Source organism: Scyliorhinus canicula, chromosome 18 (assembly GCF_902713615.1).
Source record: "Scyliorhinus canicula chromosome 18, sScyCan1.1, whole genome shotgun sequence".
Classification (NCBI taxonomy): Eukaryota; Metazoa; Chordata; class Chondrichthyes; order Carcharhiniformes; family Scyliorhinidae; genus Scyliorhinus; species Scyliorhinus canicula.
Genome location: NC_052163.1, coordinates 73,609,135 through 73,627,815, shown reverse-complemented (window position 1 = coordinate 73,627,815; position 18,681 = coordinate 73,609,135). Strand labels below are relative to the sequence as shown.

At 48.6% G+C, this 18,681-nt stretch overlaps 1 protein-coding gene across 4 annotated transcripts in view; it reads right to left on the bottom strand.

Moving 5' to 3' along the window:
* The window catches only part of LOC119953359 (scaffold attachment factor B1-like), a 141,898-nt gene that overhangs the window by 101,061 nt on the left and 22,156 nt on the right, over window positions 1-18,681 (bottom strand). For 3 of the 4 annotated variants that reach the window (XR_005458007.1, XM_038777544.1, XM_038777546.1), the window contains exons 5-6: window positions 17,885-17,941; window positions 17,589-17,645 (exon numbers count right to left, since the gene is read on the bottom strand). Coding sequence is in view for 3 of the 4 variants with exons in the window: in XM_038777544.1 (XP_038633472.1) it covers window positions 17,589-17,645; window positions 17,885-17,941 (114 nt within the window). In the remaining variant the exon portion in view is untranslated. The remainder of the gene's footprint in view (window positions 1-17,588; window positions 17,646-17,884; window positions 17,942-18,681) is intronic. The other variant, XM_038777545.1, reaches the window with a different exon arrangement.

Sequence of the window (18,681 nt, the reverse complement as noted above, 5' to 3'; positions counted from 1 at the left end):
CAAGTACCATCTTCTCTCCTTGTAACCTGCCCCTAACCATAACATACCTACCCCCTTATCCACCACCACCTCCGATGCCTCAAACGACACATTTTTCCCCACCAGAATCGCCACTCCCCGGTTCTTCACATCCAACCCAGAGTGGAAAACCTGCCCCACCCATCCCTTCCTCAGATGGACCTGGTCCGCCACCTTCAGGTGGGTCTCCTGAAGCATTGCCACATCTGCCTTTAGCCCCTTCAGATGAGCAAGTACCCTCGACCGCTTCACCGGCCCATTCAATCCTCTCGCATTACAGGTGACCAACCGAATCAGAAGCCCCCCTCCCCCGTCGACTAGCCATAGCCCGTCGACTGCCCGCCCCAGGCCAGCACCCCCTGCCCGACCCAGTCCCCACAGCCCCCACCAGCTCCTTCCTGACCCTACCAGCAGCAACGGTATATTCCCCTTTCCCCCCCAGGCTAGGAACCCTCCTAGCCGCGAACCGTCCTCCATTGTACTTCCGTGGGTCAGTTAACTTCTGCTGACCCCGGAAACTCCCGCCAATAACCCGACCCCTCCCAAAGTGGGATCATCCCCCAATCTATCCCTCCTCCAGGCACCGCTCCAGCGCGGGGAAGAACCAGTTAAGGCTCCGCCTCCCCCCGTCATCGTCTCCACCCCCCAGCCCCGCAGCGCGGGAAACCAGAGGAAAGCCTCTTCGCACTGCCCCACCACACCCTTCTGACGCAGCTCCCAAATACCAGCCCCACGCCATACCCCCAGCCCTATACAGAATACGACAAACCCCCCTAACCCCCCCCCCCCCCCCCGCAAAATACAAAACTCAAACAATGCCCAAAAGCAAAAAAACATAACAGAACAATACCCCCATAAATAACCATATCAAAATTGCAAAAGTACAAAAAAAAGAGAACACAGCAACAGCAGAATCCAGCAATAAAGTATTCCAACCAACCCAGCAACCCCCAACCCCTAGTTCAAGTCCAGTTTCTCCGTCCGCACGAAGGCCCACGCATCCTCCGGGGAATCAAAATAATGATGCCGGTCCGAATAAGTTACCCACAGGCGCGCAGGCTGCAACATTCCGAACTTTATCCTTTTTCTTGTAAAGTACCTCTTTCGTCCGATTAAATCCGGACCACCGCATAGCCACCTCCGCACTCCAATCCTGGTAGATCCGTACTACCCCATTCTCCCAATTGCTGCTCTTCATCTTCTTGGCCCAGCGCAGCGCACACTCGCGATCACTGAACCGGTGGAACCTCACCAGCACCGCACGCGGCCTCCTGGCCAGTACTCTGTGTGCTCCCTCCAGCTCCAAGGGCAGATGGAAAGACCCGGCCCCCACTAGCGAGTTCAGCATCGTAGACACGTAGGTTGTCAGGTCCGACCCCTCCAGCCCCTCCGCGAGGCCCAAGATCCGCAGACTTTCCCGCCTCATGTGGTGATCAAGCTCCTCGAAGCGTTCCTGCCACTTCTTGTGGAGTGCCTCGTGTCCCTCCACCTTACTCACGAAGATCCCGGCCTCCTCCTCTCGTTCAGTGGCCTGCGTCTGCAACGCCTTGATGGCAGCACCCTGGGTCATCTGAATCTCCAAGAGCCTTCCGTTCGTTTCCTGCAGAGAGCTCAGTACCTCAGCCTTGAAGTCTGCAAAACAGCGCAGGAGAGCAGCTTGTTGCTCCAGGGCCCACTGCTTCCACTCCTCTGGAGCTCCGGCGGCCGCCATCTTGGATTCCTTTCCCCGTTTTTTCTGGGGAGCTGCTGCCGTTTTTTTCCCCCTTTCCACTCCGAGTTCGAGTCATGGACTGCGGGGAAAGTCGATCAGCACACCTTCTCCCATTGGGAGACGTCGAAAAATTTCCATTTTGGGCTCTAACAAGAGCCGAAAAGTCCGTTTAAAACGGAAGCTCTCAAATGTGCGGCTCCCTACGTCATCGCCGCCACCGGAAGTCTCGGGGTGCGTCCTTTATGAGTGACGAGCTGCGTCAGTACCTGCTCGACAAGGGCATCGCCTCGAGCAGGACTACCAGTTACAACCCCAGGGGAACGGACAGGTGGAGAGGGAGAACGCGACGGTCTGGAAGACCGTCCTACTGACCCTCGGGTCCAGGAAGCTCCAAGTTTCCCAATGGCAGGAAGTCCTCCCTGACGCGCTCTACGCAATTAGATCCCTCCTCTGTACAGCGACCAATCAAACCCCTCACGAGCGGCTCTTCATTTTTTCCAGGGGCACTACCATTGGGGTCTCACTTCCGGCGTGGCTGAGGACGCCAAGCCCGGTTCTCCTTAGGAAGCACGTCAGGACGCACAAGGCCGACCCCATTGTTGAAAAGGTGCGCCTGCTTCATTCCAACCCACAGCAGGCATTTGTTGAGTTCCCGGACGGTCGCCAGGACACAGTATCCCTCCGGGACCTGGCACGCGCTGGATCCAGCCCCCCATCTAACCCCACCGAGGAATTCCTTTCCCCGTTCCCTATGCGGCCGCCCCCTTGCGCCCCCGATTCTGCGAGCTCACCCCACCAGTCCCGAGCGCCAGCACCAGCCCGCCCCCCCCAGTCTCCATTCGACCAGGAGGTGTATGAGGCTCGGACAAGACTCGCCCCGGAGCCGGCAACCGTACCCCAGACTTCAACGTCCGCCCAGCCACCGCAAGAGGCTGCAACCCCGGTGTTCCGCAGATCAAAACGGACAATTCGTCCACCGGACAGACTGACTCTTTGAGCCATCACCCCCGCCGGACTTGATTTTATAACAGGGGGTGAATGTGGTGAATGTGATTCACACTATATATAGTTGCCAATATCACTCCATGAATATATGTTCCTTATCTACCCGTTGTAAGATCAATGCTGTATATAGTTGCCAATATAACTCCGTGTATATATGCAGTTGCACTATCCGACCACCAGGGGGAGTCGCTCTGGGAGTACGCAAGAGTTTGTTCTGGGCTCCCTTGGCTCCGCCCAGAACTCCTCCCCTGGGACCGATGTATAAAGATCAGTGCTTTAGAGCCAGCCTGCCAGTTCATCTGAAGTACAACGACAAATAGGCTGGCTCTGTTGTAAGTGTATTAAAGCCTCTGTTCAGATCCAACTACACGTGTTCGCTGAATTGATGGTTCCATCACTTGGTAGACCCGATTCGCGCGAGAGTGAACAGTGATTCATTTCCCAGTCAGGATGATGTGTGGCTGGGAGGGAACCGTGCAGGTGGTTGTGTTCACATGCGTCTGTTGTCCTTGTCCTTCTAGGTGGTGGAGGTGACGGGCTTTAAAGGTGCTGTCAAAGGAGTCTTGGTGAGTTGTTGCAGCACATCCTTAGATGCAATGATAGAGTGAGGTTTTTGTCTGGCGGGTTGCTTTTTATGGATGGTGTTGAGCTTCTTGATTGTTGGAGGTGCACTCATTCAAACAAGTGGAGAATATTCTATCACACTCCTCACTTGTGCCTTGTGGGTGGCAGGCAAGTTCTGTCGAGTTATTCGCCTCAGAATTCTCAGCCTTTTGCCTGCCCTTGTAGCCAGTGTTTACATGGCCAATCCAGTTCAGTTTCTGGTCAATAGTAACCTCAGGATGTTGATTCTAGGGATTCTTGTTTTTCCAAAATGTGTTCCATAAGGTGCCACACAAAGATCTACTTAATAAGGTAAGAGCTCATGGTGTTGGGATAGCATGGATAGAGGATTGGCTAACTAACAAAGATTTGGGCTAAAAGGGGCATTTTCAGGGTGGCAACCTGTAAATAGTGGAGTGCCACAGGGCCAAAATTATGTACAATATATATTAATTACTTGGAAGAGGGAAGCAAATGTACCATTGCCAAATTTGTGGATGACAAAAATAGGTGGAAAGGCAAGTGAAGATGACACAAAAGAGTCTACAGAGGGATGTAGACAGAGTAAGTGAGTAGACAGAAACTTGGCAGATGGAATATAATGTAGGAAAAAAAGTTTTGCACTTTGGTAGGAAGAATAAAGGAGCTAAATATTATTTAAATGGAGAAAGACTGCAGAAAGCTGCAACACAGAAGCATTTGGGGGGCCTCGTGCATAAATAACAAAAAGATAGCATGCAAGTTTAGCAGATAATAGGGAAGGCAAATTGAATGTTGCCTTTATTTCAAAAGCAATGGAGTATAAAAACAGGAAAGCCTTGCTCAAACTATACATGGTGCTAATTAGACGACACCTAGAAAAATCTGTCAACAGCTTTGGTCCCTTTATCTAAGGCAAGATTTCATGGCATTATTGCGGAGGCAGTCCAGAAGGTGCAGCAGGTTGATTCTAGGTACGGAGGGGTTTTCTTCAGGAGTTGTTGAGTAGGTTGGACCTGGAATTGGAGTTTATAAGAATGAGAGGTGACCTTATTGAGACATACAGGATTCTCAGGAGGCTTGACAGGGTAAATGAAGAGATTGTTTCCCATTGAGACTCTAGGACCAGAGGGCATGTTCTCAAGAGTAAGGGGTCACCAATTTAAGTCCGAGATGAGGTGGAATTTCTTCTCTGAGAGGATTGAATCTGTGGAATTCTTTACCGCAGAGGACAGTAAAGACAAAGTGGTTAATTATGTTCAAGACTGGGATAGATTTTTAATCAGTCTCGGAATCAAGGGCTGTGTGGATAAGGCAGGAAAGTAGAATTGAGGAGTGTCATATTTTTCAGTCATAATCTCATTATGGCGGAGCAGATTCAATGGGTTGAATGACCTACTTCTGGTCATATTCAAATGGTCATGTTCATATTCAACAACGGTCATGCTTTGAATCTCATGGGGAAGCAGTTAAATTCTCTCTTGTTGGAGATGGTTATTATGCCGTGAATTTCACTTGCTGCGCTGCAATGTCACTTATAAGCCCAAGTTTGAATATTATCATGTCTTGCTGCATGCAGGCATGCACTGCTCCTGTACGGGGAGTCGTAAATGTTACTAAACATTGAGCAATTGTCAGCAAATATTCCCACCTCAGACCTTATTATGAGAAGGTCATTTATGAGCAGCAGAATATGTTTGGGGCTGGGACACCACCCTAAGGGACACAATCAGCAATGTCCTGGGCCTGAAATGTTTGACTTCCAACAACCACAGCCATCTTGCGCTTGTCAAGGAGACACAGCTGAAGTGAGGCACATCCAGAGTGGGAATTGCAACTTGGTAATTTGGTGTAGTGAGGTAATTCGGTGCAGAGTGGGAGACGGTGCTTTTAATCTACTGTTTTGTTCTCTCTCTTTCTTCTGGCCTGTAACTTTTAATCTGCAGGGAGAGAACCAGAGAGCATCTGAGACCCTGGGTAAGTTCTCCCAGTGAGACAAAGAAGACACAGCCAGAGTGAGGCACAACCAAGAGTGAGTTTGGGAATTCGAAGCTGGGTGGGGAGGAGGTGCTTTTTAACCCTGGTAAGTGACTGGTAAGTAGTTTTTCTTTGCATTGTCTAATTTATTTATTTTTATTTTGAAATTGTAGTTGTATAAGTTTACCTACGGTTTAAGACATGGCAGGAGATCCCAGACCCGTGTCATGCTCCTCGTGTGCGATCTGGGAGCTCAGGGACACGTCCACTGTCCCTGGCTCTTTCACGTGCAAGAAGTGTGTTCAGTTGCAGCTCCTGTTAGACCGATTGACGGCTCTGGAGCTGCGGATGGACTCACTTTGGAGCATCCACGATGCTGAGGAGGTTGTGGATAGCACGTTTAGCGAGTTGGTCACACCGCAGGTGAAAGTTACTGAGGGAGATAGCAAATGGGTGACCAAAAGACAGAGCAAGAGATGGAAGGCACTGCAGGTGTCCCCTGTGGTCATCTCCCTGCAAAACAGATATACCGCTTTGGATACTGTTGGGGGAAGATGGCTCACCAGGGGAAGGCAGCAGCAAGATTCATGGCACCGTGGCTGGCTCTGCTGCACAGCAGGGCAGGAAGAAAAATGGCAGGGCTATAGTGATTGGGGACTCGATCGTAAGGGGAACAGGCAGGTGGTTCTGTGGACGCAATCGAAACTCCAGGATGGTATGTTGCCTCCCTGGTGCAAGGGTCAAGGATGTCTTGGAGCGGCTTCAGGTGAACAGCCAGCTGTCGTGGTGCACATAGGCACCAACAATATAGGTAAAAACGGGATGAGGTCCTACAAGCAGAATTCAGGGAGTTAGGAGCTAAACTAAAAAGTAGGACCTCAAAGGTAGTAATCTCAGTATTGCTACCAGTGCCACGAGCTAGTCAGAGTAGGAAGGTCAGGATAGATAGGATGAATGCGTGGCTCGAGAGATGGTGCAAACAGGATGGATTTAAATTCTTGGGGCATTGGGGCCGGTTCTGGGGGAGGTGGGACCAGTACAAACCGGACGGTCTGCACCTGGGATGGACTGGAACCAATGTCCGGGCCCGGGGGGGGGGGGGCCGGGGGGGCCTGTTTTCTAGAGCTGTTGGGGAGGGTTTAAACTAATGTGGCAGGGGGATAGGAACCGATGCAGGAAGTTGGAAGGTAGTAAAACAGGGACAGAAGCAAAAGGAAGTAAGGGGAAAAGTGCAAGGCAGAGAAGACAAAGTCAAAAATCAAAAAGGGCGACATTACAAGGTACAGTGACTGAGGGGAGCTCAGTAAATAGGCCCAGTAATACTAAAAGGAGTAAAACTGCAGAGATTCAAAACGGAGGTAAAAAAAACCAACATAAGTGTACTTTACCTGAATGCTCGTAGTATTCGGAATAAAGTAAATGAGTTGATGGCACAAATCATCATGAATTACTATGATTTAGTGGCCATTACTGAAACATGGTTAAAGGATGGTCATAACTGGGAGTTAAATATCCGAAGGTATCAAACTATTCGGAAGGACAGAGTGGATGGTAAGGGAGGTGGTGTTGCTCTGTTATTTAAGGATGGCATCCGGGCAATAGTAAGTGATGACATCAGTGCTATGGAGGATACGGTTGAATCCATTTGGGTGGAAATCAGGAATAGTAAGGCGAAAAAGTCACTGATCGGAGTAGTCTAACGGCCACCAAATAGTAACGTTATGGTGGGGCAGGCAATAAACAAAGAAATAACTGCTGCATGTAGAAATGGTACAGCAGTTATCATGGGGGATTTTAATCTTCATGTCAATTGGTTTAACCAGGTCGGTCAAGGAAACCTTGAGGAGTATATAGAATGTATCCACAATAGTTTCCTAGAACAGTATGTAATGGAAGCTACGAGGGAACAAGCGGTCCTAGATCTTGTCCTGTGTAATGAGACAAGATTGATTCACGATCTCATAGTTAGGGATCCTCTCGGAAGGAGCGATCACAATATGGCGGGATTTACAATACAGATGGAGGGTGAGAAAGTAAAATCAAATACTAGTGTTTTGTGTTTAAACAAAGGAGATTACAATGGGATGAGAGAAGAACTAGCTAAGGTAGACTGGGAGCAAAGACTTTATGGTGGAACAGTTGAGGAACAGTGGAGAACCTTCCAAGCGATTTTTCACAGTGCTCAGCAAAGGTTTATACCAACAAAAAGGAAGGACGGTAGAAAGAGGGAAAATCGACCGTGGATATCTACGGAAATAAGGGAGAGTATCAAATTGAGCACGGGTGAGGTCCCGGAGGACTGGAGAATTGCTAATGTTGTCCCTTTGTTTAAGAAGGGTAGCATGAATAATCCAGGGAATTATAGACCTGTGAGCTTGACGTCAGTGGTAGGCAAACTGTTGGAGAAGATACTGAGGGATAGGATCTATTCACATTTGGAAGAAAATAGACTTATCAGTGATAGGCAGCATGGTTTTGTGCAGGGAAGGTCATGTCTTACAAACCTAATAGAATTCTTTGAGGAAGTGACAAAGTTAATTGATGAGGGAAGGGCTGTAGATGTCATATACATGGACTTCAGTAAAGCATTTGATAAAGTTTCCCATGGCAGATTGATGGAAAGTGAAGTTGTATGGGGTTCAGGGTGTACTAGCTAGATGGATAAAGAACTGGCTGGGCAACAGGAAACAGAGAGTAGTGGTGGAAGGGAGTGTCTCAAAATGGAGAAAGGTGACTAGTGGTGTTCCACAGGGATCCGTGCTCGGACCACTGTTGTTTGTGATATACATAAATGATCTGGACAAAGGTGGTCTGATGAGCAAGTTTGCAGATGATACTAAGATTGGTGGAGTTGCAGATAGTGAGGCGGACTGTCAGAGAATACAGCAAAATATAGATAGATTGGAGAGTTGGGCAGAGAAATGGCAGATGGAGTTCAATCCAGGCAAATGAGAGGTGATGCATTTTGGAAGATCTAACTCAAGAGCAGACTATATGGTCAATGGAAGAGTCCTGGGAAAAATTGATGTCCAGAGACCTGGGAGTTCAGGTCCATTGTACCCTGAAGGTGGCAACGCAGGTGAATAGAGTGGTCAAGAAGGCATACAGCATGCTTGCCTTCATCAGACTAGGTATTGAGTACAAGAGTCAGCAGGTCATGTTACAGTTGTATCGGGCTTTGGTTAGGCCACATTTGGAATACTGCGGCCACATTTGGAATACAGCGTGCAGTTCTGGTCGCCACATTACCAGAAGGATGTGGATGCTTTAGAAAGGGTGCAGAGGAGGTTCACCAGGATGTTACCTAGTATGGAGGGTGCTAGCTATGAAGAAAGGTTGAGTAGATTAGGATTGTTTTCGTTGGAAAGACGCAGGTTATGGGGAGACCTGATTGAGGTCTACAAAACTATGAGAGGTATGGACAGGGTGGACAGCAACAAGCGTTTTCCAAGAGCGGGGGTGTCTATTACAAGGGGTCACGATTTCAAGGTGAGAGGGGGAAAGTTTAAGGGAGATGTGCGTGGAATGTTTTTTTACGCAGAGGGTGGTGGGTGCCGGGAACGCTTTGCCAGCGGAGGTGGTAGAGGCGGGCACGATAGCATCATTTAAGATGTATCTGGACAGATATATGAATGGGCGGGAACAGAGGGAACAGACCTTGGTAAATAGGCAACAGGTTTAGATAAAGGATCTGGATCGGCGCAGGCTGGGAGGGTCGACGGGCCTGTTCCTGTGCTGTAATTTTTTTTTTTAATTTGAAGGAAAAAGCATTTAAAGTGGCAAAGATTGGTGGGAGACTAGAGGACTGGGAAATCCTTAGGGGGCAACAGAAAGCTACTAAAAAAGCTATTAAGAAGAGTTAGAGTATGAGAGTAAACTTGCTCAGAATAAAAAAACAAACAGTAAAAGTTTTTACAAATATATAAAACAAAAAAAAGAGTGGCTAAGGTAAATACTGGTCCTTTAGAGGATGAGAAGGGAGTTTTAATAATGGGAGATGAGGAAATGGCTGAGGAACTGAACAGGTTTTTTAGGTCGGTCTTCACAGTGGAAGACACAAATAACATGCCAGTGACTGATAGAAATGAGGCAATGACAGGTGAGGACCTTGAGAGGATTGTTATCACTAAGGAGGTAGTGATGGGCAAGCTAATGGGGCTAAAGGTAGACAAGTCTCCTGGCCCTGATGGAATGCACCCCAGAGTGCTAAAAGAGATGGCTAGGGAAATTGCAGATGCACTAGTGATGATTTACCAAAATTCACTAGACTCTGGGGTGGTCCCGGTGGATTGGAAATTAGCAAATGTGACACCACTGTTTAAAAAAGGAGGTAGACAGAGAGCGGGAAATTATAGGCCAGTGAGCTTAACTTTGGTAGTAGAGAAGATGCTGGAATCAATCATCAAGGAAGAAATAGCGAGGCAACTGGATAGAAATTGTCCCATTGGGCAGACGCAGCATGGGTTCATAAAGGGCAGGTCGTGCCTAACTAATTTAGTGGAATTTTTTGAGGACATTACCAGTGCAGTAGATAACGGGGAGCCAATGGATGTGGTATATCTGGATTTCCAGAAAGCTTTTGACAAGGTGCCACACGAAAGGTTGCTGCATAAGATAAAGATGCATGGCATTAAGGGTAAAGTAGTAGCATGGATAGAGGATTGGTTAATTAATAGAAAGCAAAGAGTGGGGATTAATGGATGTTTCTCTGGTTGGCAATCAGTAGCTAGTGGTGTCCCTCAGGGATCCATGTTGGGCCCACAATTATTCACAATTTACATAGATGATTTGGAGTTGGGGACCAAGGGCAATGTGTCCAGGTTTGCAGATGACACTAAGATGAGTGGTAAAGCGAAAAGTGCTGAGGATACTGGAAGTCTGCAGAGGGATTTGGATAGGTTAAGTGAATGGGCTAGGGTCTGGCAGATGGAATACAATGTTGACAAATGTGAGGTTATCCATTTTGGGCTGTTTAGCTCACTGGGCTAATCGCTGGCTTTGAAGGCAGACCAAGGCAAGCTAGCAGCAGGGTTTGATTCCCGTAACAGCCTCCCCGAACAGGCGCCGGAATGTGGCGACTAGGGACTTTTCACAGTAACTTCATTTGAAGCCTACTCGTGACAATAAGCGATTTTCATTTTTTCATTTTCATGTTGACAAATGTGAGGTTATCCATTTTGGTAGGAATAACAGCAAACGGGATTATTATTTAAACGATAAAATATTAAAGCGTGCCGCTGTGCAGAGAGACCTGGGTGTGCTAGTGCATGAGTCACAGAAAGTTGGTTTACAGGTGCAACAGGTGATTAAGAAGGCAAATGGAATTTTGTCCTTCATTGCTAGAGGGATGGAGTTTAAGACTAGGGAGGTTATGTTGCAATTGTATAAAGTGTTAGTGAGGCCACACCTGGAGTATTGTGTTCAGTTTTGGTCTCCTTACTTGAAAAAGGACGTACTGGCACTGGAGGGTGTGCAGAGGAGATTCACTAGGTTAATCCCAGAGCTGAAGGGGTTGGATTATGAAGAGAGGTTGAGTAGACTGGGACTGTACTCGTTGGAATTTAGAATGATGAAGGCTGATCTTGTAGAAACATTTAAAATTATGAAGGGAATAGATAGGATAGATGCGGGCAGGTTGTTTCCACTGGCGGGTGAAAGCAGAACTAGGGGACATAGCCTCAAAATAAGGGGAAGTAGATTTAGGACTGAGTTTAGGAGGAACCTCTTCACCCAAAGGGTTGTGAATCTATGGAATTCCTTGTCCAGTGAAGCAGTTGAGGCTCCTTCATTAAATGTTTTTAAGGTAAAGATAGATCGTTTTTTGAAGAATAAAGGTATTAAGGGTTATGGTGTTCGGGCCAGAAAGTGGAGCTGAGTCCACAAAAGATCAGCCATGATCTCATCAGGCTCGAGGGGCCAGATGGCCTACTTCTGCTCCTAGTTCTTATGTTCTTGTGTCAGATATGGCTTTAACCAGTAGAAAGCTTCACCCCGATTCCCAGAGACTTCAATTTTGATTACGCTCCTTAATGACAAACGTAGTCAAATGCTGCCTTGATGCTACAAGCTGAGTTCTCACCCTTAGTCAGTTCATATCTGGACCAAAGCTGTAATCAGGTCTCGAGCCAAAAAAACCCTAATGGATCTCAGCCCAATTAACTGACTGCAGACAGATTACGGATGAAGGGGGAATATGAGAAAGCACAGCAAGTGGCAGTGACCTGGAACTCAGTGCCCACGAGGCAGTGACCTGGAACTCAATGCCCACGAGGATTGTGGAAGTAGAAACAATTCATCAAATTGATCAAAAAGGAAATTGAACGGTTACTTGAATGAAATAAAGTCACCAGGTTACTGGGATCGAGCATGGGAGCGGGTCTGACTGGATTGCTCAATGGAGACCACACAAGGGCTCGATAGGGTGATTGGCTGTTTCTGTGCCATAAATAACTATGACTGAGCATTGAGGAACAAATTATTGCCCAGTGCCACCTGATAGCACCATCAGTGGCATATTTCATTGCCCTGAAGACTGATCTTGTAGACAGTACATATTTGGTCAATTTTCCACACTGAAATGCAGCACGATGGCACAGTGGTTAGCATTGCTGACTACGGCACTGAGGACATGGGTTTGTATCCCAGCAGTGGGTCACTGTCCGAGTGGAGTTTGCATGTTCCCCACCGTGCCTGCGCGGGTTTCACCCTCACAACCCAAAGATGTGCAGGATAGGCGGATGGTCATGCTAAATTGCTCCTTCATTGGAAAAAGTAATTGGGTACTCTTAAATTTTTAATTTAAAAAATTCCACATTGTCAGGTGGTTGTCAGTGCTGTGGCTGGGTGATGATTAACAGTTAAGACTGGACTTCTGCTGGCGACTATGAAGGAGTAAGTCACACATTTGGTTGCTCTCGCTCTGATCGGACTTTTGGACCTTTCCCCCATTTTTCTACTGGACTTGAATTGTAAAACGGATGTTTGTGGTAATTGTTTACTGAATTCCCACTTCGGTGCACGGAGAGAAGGACTAGAAGTGTTCGTAAAGGCAGAATCAAAAAGATGGAGAAGGCTTGGGCAGTAGCTGCAACAGAAGACAGCATGGCGGAGGTTCGGATCTCTGGCTAGTCAACCCAGCAGTCTATGGAGCAGCTCATGCAAGTCATTCATGAAGGCTTTGCTGCGCAGAAACGGGACTGTTTGGACCCGATAAAAGAGTCGATTGAGCGGTTGGAGCTTGGATTGGATGCCCAGGATGGGGCGATCCAGAAGGTGGAGAAGGCACTGGCTGAGCAGGAGGAACATCAGACTGTGGTGGAGCTGGACGTGGGGATGCTATGGGACCAGCAGAAGAAGCTCCTGGAGAAGGTGGAGGAGCTCGAAAATAGGTCCCGCCGGCAGAACCTAAGAATCATCGATCTCACGGAGGGGTCCGAAGGAGCGGACGCTGGGGCATACATCGCAGACATGTTTGTGAAGCTGCAGGGGGATGGGCATTCTCCCGGTCCTTGGAGGTGGATAGGGCCACACATGAGGATCAGCACTACTACTTCGAGTCGCCTGAGGACGCGTTGGACTTTGCAAAAAAGAAAGGACTGGTGATGGACTGAGAACTTTTGAACTTGACTGCAACATTCATGTTTTTCTTTTTCTTTCGCTGTTTTGTAAAATGTTTCTCGGTTTGCCTTTCATGGAAGATGTTTGTGATGCCGTTTGCATTGATTTGGAACCAGCGAGAGAGCTCTGTTGGGGGATGGGGGTTGAATCATAGCATCATAGAATTTACAGTGCAGAAGGAGGCCATTCGGCCCATCGAGTCTGCACCGGTCCTTGGAAAGGGCACCCTACCTCAGCCCACTCCTCCACCCGTAACCCAGTAACTCTATCTACCCGTTTTGGACACCAAGGGCAATTATCATGGCCAATCCACCTAACCTTCACATCTTTGGACTGTGGGAGGAAACCCACGCAGACACGGGGAGAATCTGTAGGCTCCGCACCAGTAACCCAAGCTGGGAATCGAATCTGGGACCCTGGAGCCGTGAAGCAATTGTGCTAACCACTATGCTACCATGACACAAAACAAGGTGTGCTTGTTTTGATCTTGGTGTTTTACTGTTGGATGATTGTGTGTGTGTGTGTGTGTGTGTGTGTGTGTGTGTGTGAGAGACTATCTGACACCAGGGATGGGGGGCTACCAAGCTAGCTGGGCGTGCTAGCTCTCAAAAGCGCAGTGGGGGTGTGTGCATATGTCTGGTTTAGTAAAGGGGTTGGGTTACAGGGTGTTGGCTGATCGGTGGTGGTGGTGGGGGGGGGTTGAGCCCCCCAACTAGGCTAATCACCTGGAATGTTCGAGGGTTAAATGGGCCGGTCAAAAGGGCACGTGTTCGCGTGTCTTAGGGGTTAAAGGCGGACATGGTAATGTTGCAGGAGACGCACCTTAGAGTAATGGACCAGGTTAGAATGAGGAAAGGCTGGGTCAGTCAGGTCTTTAACTCGGGACTAGATTCAAAGACTGGGGGGGGTCGCGATCCTGATCAATAAGCGGGTGGTGTTTCAGGCGGGTAGAACAGTCTCGGATGTGGGTCGGTACATTAGAGTCAGTGGGAAGCTAGAGGGGGTGCAGGTGATATTAGTAAATGTGTATGTGCCAAATTGGGATGATGTGCAATTTATAAAGAGGATGCTGGGGGAGGTGTGGATCCATTGAGTTTTGGGCAGCCAAGGGTGAAGGAGTTCTCTTCCTACTCTCACGTGCATAAAGTGCACTCCTGGATTGATTTCTTTATTTAGAGCAGCGCCTTGCTGGCTGGGGTGGTGGACACGGGGTACTCAGCGATTACAATCTCAGACCATGCTCCACACTGGGTTGACCTGCAGGTTAGTAAAGACAGTAACCAGCGTTCACAATGGAGGTTGGATGTGGGACTTTTGGCAGATGAAGGGGTGTGCGAGTGCTGAGGAAATGTATTCATATCTACCTGCAGGTCAATGACACGGGGGAAATTTCAGCAGTGGTGGTGTGGGAAGCACTGAATGCGGTGGTCAGGGGGGAGCTGATTTCAATTTGGGCCCACAGGGAGAAGGTGGACAGGGCAGAGATGGACCGACTGGTAAAAGGAGATACTACAGATTGATGGGAGGTATGAGGAGACCCCACAGGCAGGGCTTTTAAGGGAACGGCGGAGGTTACAGGTGGAGTTTAGCTTGCTGACCACAGGGAGGGCGGTGGAGCAGCTGAGAAAGGCGAGGGGGGGTCGATCTATGAACATGGAGAGAAGGACAGCAGAATGCTTGCACAGCAGATTAGGAAGAGGGAGGCAGCTAGAGAGATAGGGAAAGTAAAGGACGGAGACGGAAACCTGGTTGGTGATTCAGTCGGAGTAAATTGGTGTTTAGGGACTTCTGCAGGAGGCTGTACAGGTCAGAACCCCCTACGGGGCCAGAGGCACTTCTTGGAGGGGCTGAATTTCCCAAAGGTGGACAGGGAACGGGTAGAAGGACTGGGAGCCCCAATCGGGCTGGTAGAGATAGTGGAGGGCCTGAAGGCCATGCAGGCGGGTCAGACCCCGGGCCGGGTACCCAGTGGAGTTTTATAAAACGTTCTCGGGGATACTGGGGCCGGTGTTGTTGAGGATATTCAATGAGGCAAGGGAAAGAGGGGTGCTGCCCCCGACGATGTCACAGGCAATGATTTTGCGAATTCTTAACCGGGACAAGAACCCGGAACTGTGTGGGTCCTACAGGCCGATCTCCTGGTTGAATGTAAATGCAATTTGCTGGACAGAATCTTGTCCTCCAGGATCGAGGATTGCGTTCCAGATATTATTGGGGAGGACCAGATGGGGCTTGTTAAGGGCAGGTAGTTGATGGCCAATGTAAGACGGCTGCTAAATGTGATCATGATGCCACGGAAGGTAGGGAGGTGGAGGTAGTGATCGCAATAGATGCAGAAAAGGCTTTTGATTGGGTAGAATGGGTTTGTGTGGGAGATACTGGGACGGTTCGGATTCGGGTGGGGCTTTATTGACTTGCTCAGGTTACTGTATCAGTCTCTTGTGGCAAGTGTACGGATGTACAGGACAACATCGGATTATTTTAGACTGCACCGGGGGACGAAGCAGAGATGTCCCCTCTCCCCACTGTTTTTTGGGCTGGCTATAGAACCATTGGCAATTGCTCCGAGAGCTTCAAGGGGCTGGAGAAGACTGGTCCGGGGGGGGGGGGGGGGGGGGGGGGGGGGGGGGGGAAGGGAAGAGAGAATGATGGGATGGTGCACAGGGTTTTGCACTATGCGGATGACCTGCCTCTGTATGTTTTGGGCCCAATAGAGGGGATGGAGGAAATCATGAGAACTCTCGGGGAATTTGGCCGATTTTCGGGGTATAAGCTTAATATGGGAATGTTTGTGTAAGTGAGATGTTTGTGGTACCTAGGCATCCAAGTGGCGCGAGAATGGGACCGGCTGCATAAATTGAATCTGGCCCGGCTGGTGGACCAAATGAAGGACGTTTTTCGGAGATGGGACGCGCTTCCGTTGTCTCTGGTTGGGAGGGTGCAAACGGTCCTCCCGAGATTCCCATTTCAGTGTCTCCCCCATCTTTATTCCAGGGTCCATTTGTAAATGGGGCAACAAAGTGATCACAGGCTTCGTCTGGGCAGACACGGCCCCGCGAGTAAGGAAGGTAATGTTTGAGCGGAGTCGGGGAGAGGGCGGGCTGGCGCTGCCAAATTTTCGCAACTATTATTGGGCGGCAAATATAGCCATGATCAGGAAGTGGGTGGTGGGGGAGGGGACGACATGGGAGCATATGAAGGCGGCTTCATGTAAGGGCATCAGTTTGGGGGCACTGGTAACTGCGCCTCAGCCATTCGCGCCGGCACGGTAGTCCACCAGTCCAGTGGTGGCAGCGGCCCTGAGGGTTTGGGGACAGTGGAGGCCGCATGTGGGAGCATCGGTCTGGGCACCAATCTGTGCTAATCACCGGTTTGCCCCGGGGAGTACGGACAGGGGGGTTTCGCTTATGGCAGAGAGCGGGGATTGAGAGGATAGGGGATATGTTCATAGAGGGGAGCGTTCCAAGTATGAGAGCGTTGGAGGAAAAGTTTGGGTTGGCGAGGGGAAACAAATTCAGCTATCTGCAGGTGCGGGACTTCCTCCGTAAACAGGTGTCAACCTTCCCGTTCCTACCGCTAAGCGGGATTCAGGACAATGTAGTTTCCAGAGTGTGGGTAGGGGAAGGGAGCGTCTCGGACATTTATAAGGAGCTTATGGGGTCAAAGGAGACGCAGACCGAGGAGCTGAAGCGCAAGTGGGAGGAGGAGCTGGGAGGTGAGATAGAGGATGGTCTATGGGCAGATGCGTTGAGTAGAGTCAACATGTCCGCAACATGTGCCAGGCTCAGCCTGATACAATTTAAGGTTGTTCACTGGGCTCACATGACAGTGGCCCAGATCAGCAGATTCTTTGGGGTGGAGGACAGGTGCACAAAAAGTGCAGGAGGACCGGTGAACCATGTCCACACGTTTTGGACATGTCCAAGGCTCAGGGGATTTTGGCTGGGGTTTGCAGACGTCATGTCCCGTGTTAAAAACAAGGGTGGCTCTGAGTCCAGAGATGGCATTTTTCAGGGTGTCGGAAGACCCGGGAACCCAGAAGAAAGAGGCAGGCTTTCTGGCCTTTGCTTCCCTGGTAGCCCGGTACTATTAGCATGGAGGGACTCAAAGCCCACAAAGTCAGAGACCTGGCTATCGGACACGGCTAGCTTTCTCTGGATGGAGAAAATCAAGTTCGCCTTGAGGGTGTAACTGTTAGGGTTCACCCGGAGGTGGCAACCGTTCGTCGCCTTCTTTGCGGGAAATTAATCGTCAGCAGACCCCCGGGGGGGTCGGGGTCATATAAGGTCAATAGCCTGTATGAGAGGTAAATGGCTTTTGCACTATGTTTGTGATTTCATATATTTTGTTGTTGTTACTATACCAAAAATACCTCACTAAAATGTTCATTTAAAAAAAGAGTTAAGACTGCAACTGATAGACGTGTTAGGCAAGGGTATCAGGGGATAAGGAGGAAAAGCAGTTAAACGGAACAGTGCAACAATGCATCCGTGTTTAAAATGAACAGAGAACAGGCACAAGGGGCTGAATATTCCTTTGCTCCTATAACTAGATTTAATTAAATGGTATCACCCAAACAATTTTTTAAATAAAGAACATAATCCATTCAATCTAAAACATCTATCGGCCAACAATCCAAAGAATTTATGTAAATTGTTCGAATGAAGTTCCATCTTACTTCAATAACCTGCATTGGCTCCTCCTTCACGGAGTCTTCTGTTGTCTTTTCCAGTTCCTCAATCAGAAAATATTCACAGTGTTAGCCCAAATAACAATGCATCCGTGTTTAAAATGAACAGAGAACAGGCACAAGGGGCTGAATATTCCTTTGCTCCTATAACTAGATTTAATTAAATGGTATCACCCGAAACAATTTTTTAACTAATAAAGAACATAATCCATTCAATCCAAAACATCTTTCGGCCAACAATCCAAAGAATTTATGTAAATTGTTCGAATGAAGTTCCATCTTACTTCAGTAACCTGCATTAGCTCCTCCTTCACTGAGTCTTCTGTTGTCTTTTCCAGTTCCTCAATCAGAAAATATTCACAGTATTAGCCCAAATAACAATGCTACAGTGTGCAAGATCAACTGCAGTTCAAATCATACACTTCAATGCAAGTCGCTGCTTTCCCTCTCCCCCCTCCCTTTCAAAGGGTAGAATTAATGCCTGGTCTTGGCCTGAAAATATCAAGGGAGAATTGGAATATCCTAGGGTGGATGAAGGATTAAAAATATATAACAGACAATCAGCACACAACCTGCCTGACACCAGTTTAAATGGGGGCACGTGATCAAACCATTTGCAGGTAACAGGTCACTCACTAAAATATCATAAGAAAGCTGCATGCCACATTTTTCTTTTTTAAGGACTCCACCCTGGGCCTCAGGAAATCCCCATGGACCTGAAGGGAGCAGTGAATTTTGATTAAATGCTTTATAATCACTGCTTATAGGCCAGGAATAACATGAGGGCTTCCCCCCCCCCCCCCCCCCCCCAGCTTCCTTGTTTACCACCCCACCACCCCCTACACCCAATTCAAATCCTCCCTTTTCATAGATGTTCATCCACCCTCAAAATTGATGTCTGACCCTTCCCGATCACGATGTTGGCTTGCATCCAATCCACTCCCATTGTTACTTTCCAGTCCAACATCCTGCCAACCTAGCTGGCCCAAGGGGGAAAACTGTGGAAACATATTTACGACAGGTCTTGGCCAACTGGATTGTTTGTCAGCAAATCCTTCCCTCCTCATACTTGAGGTACTGG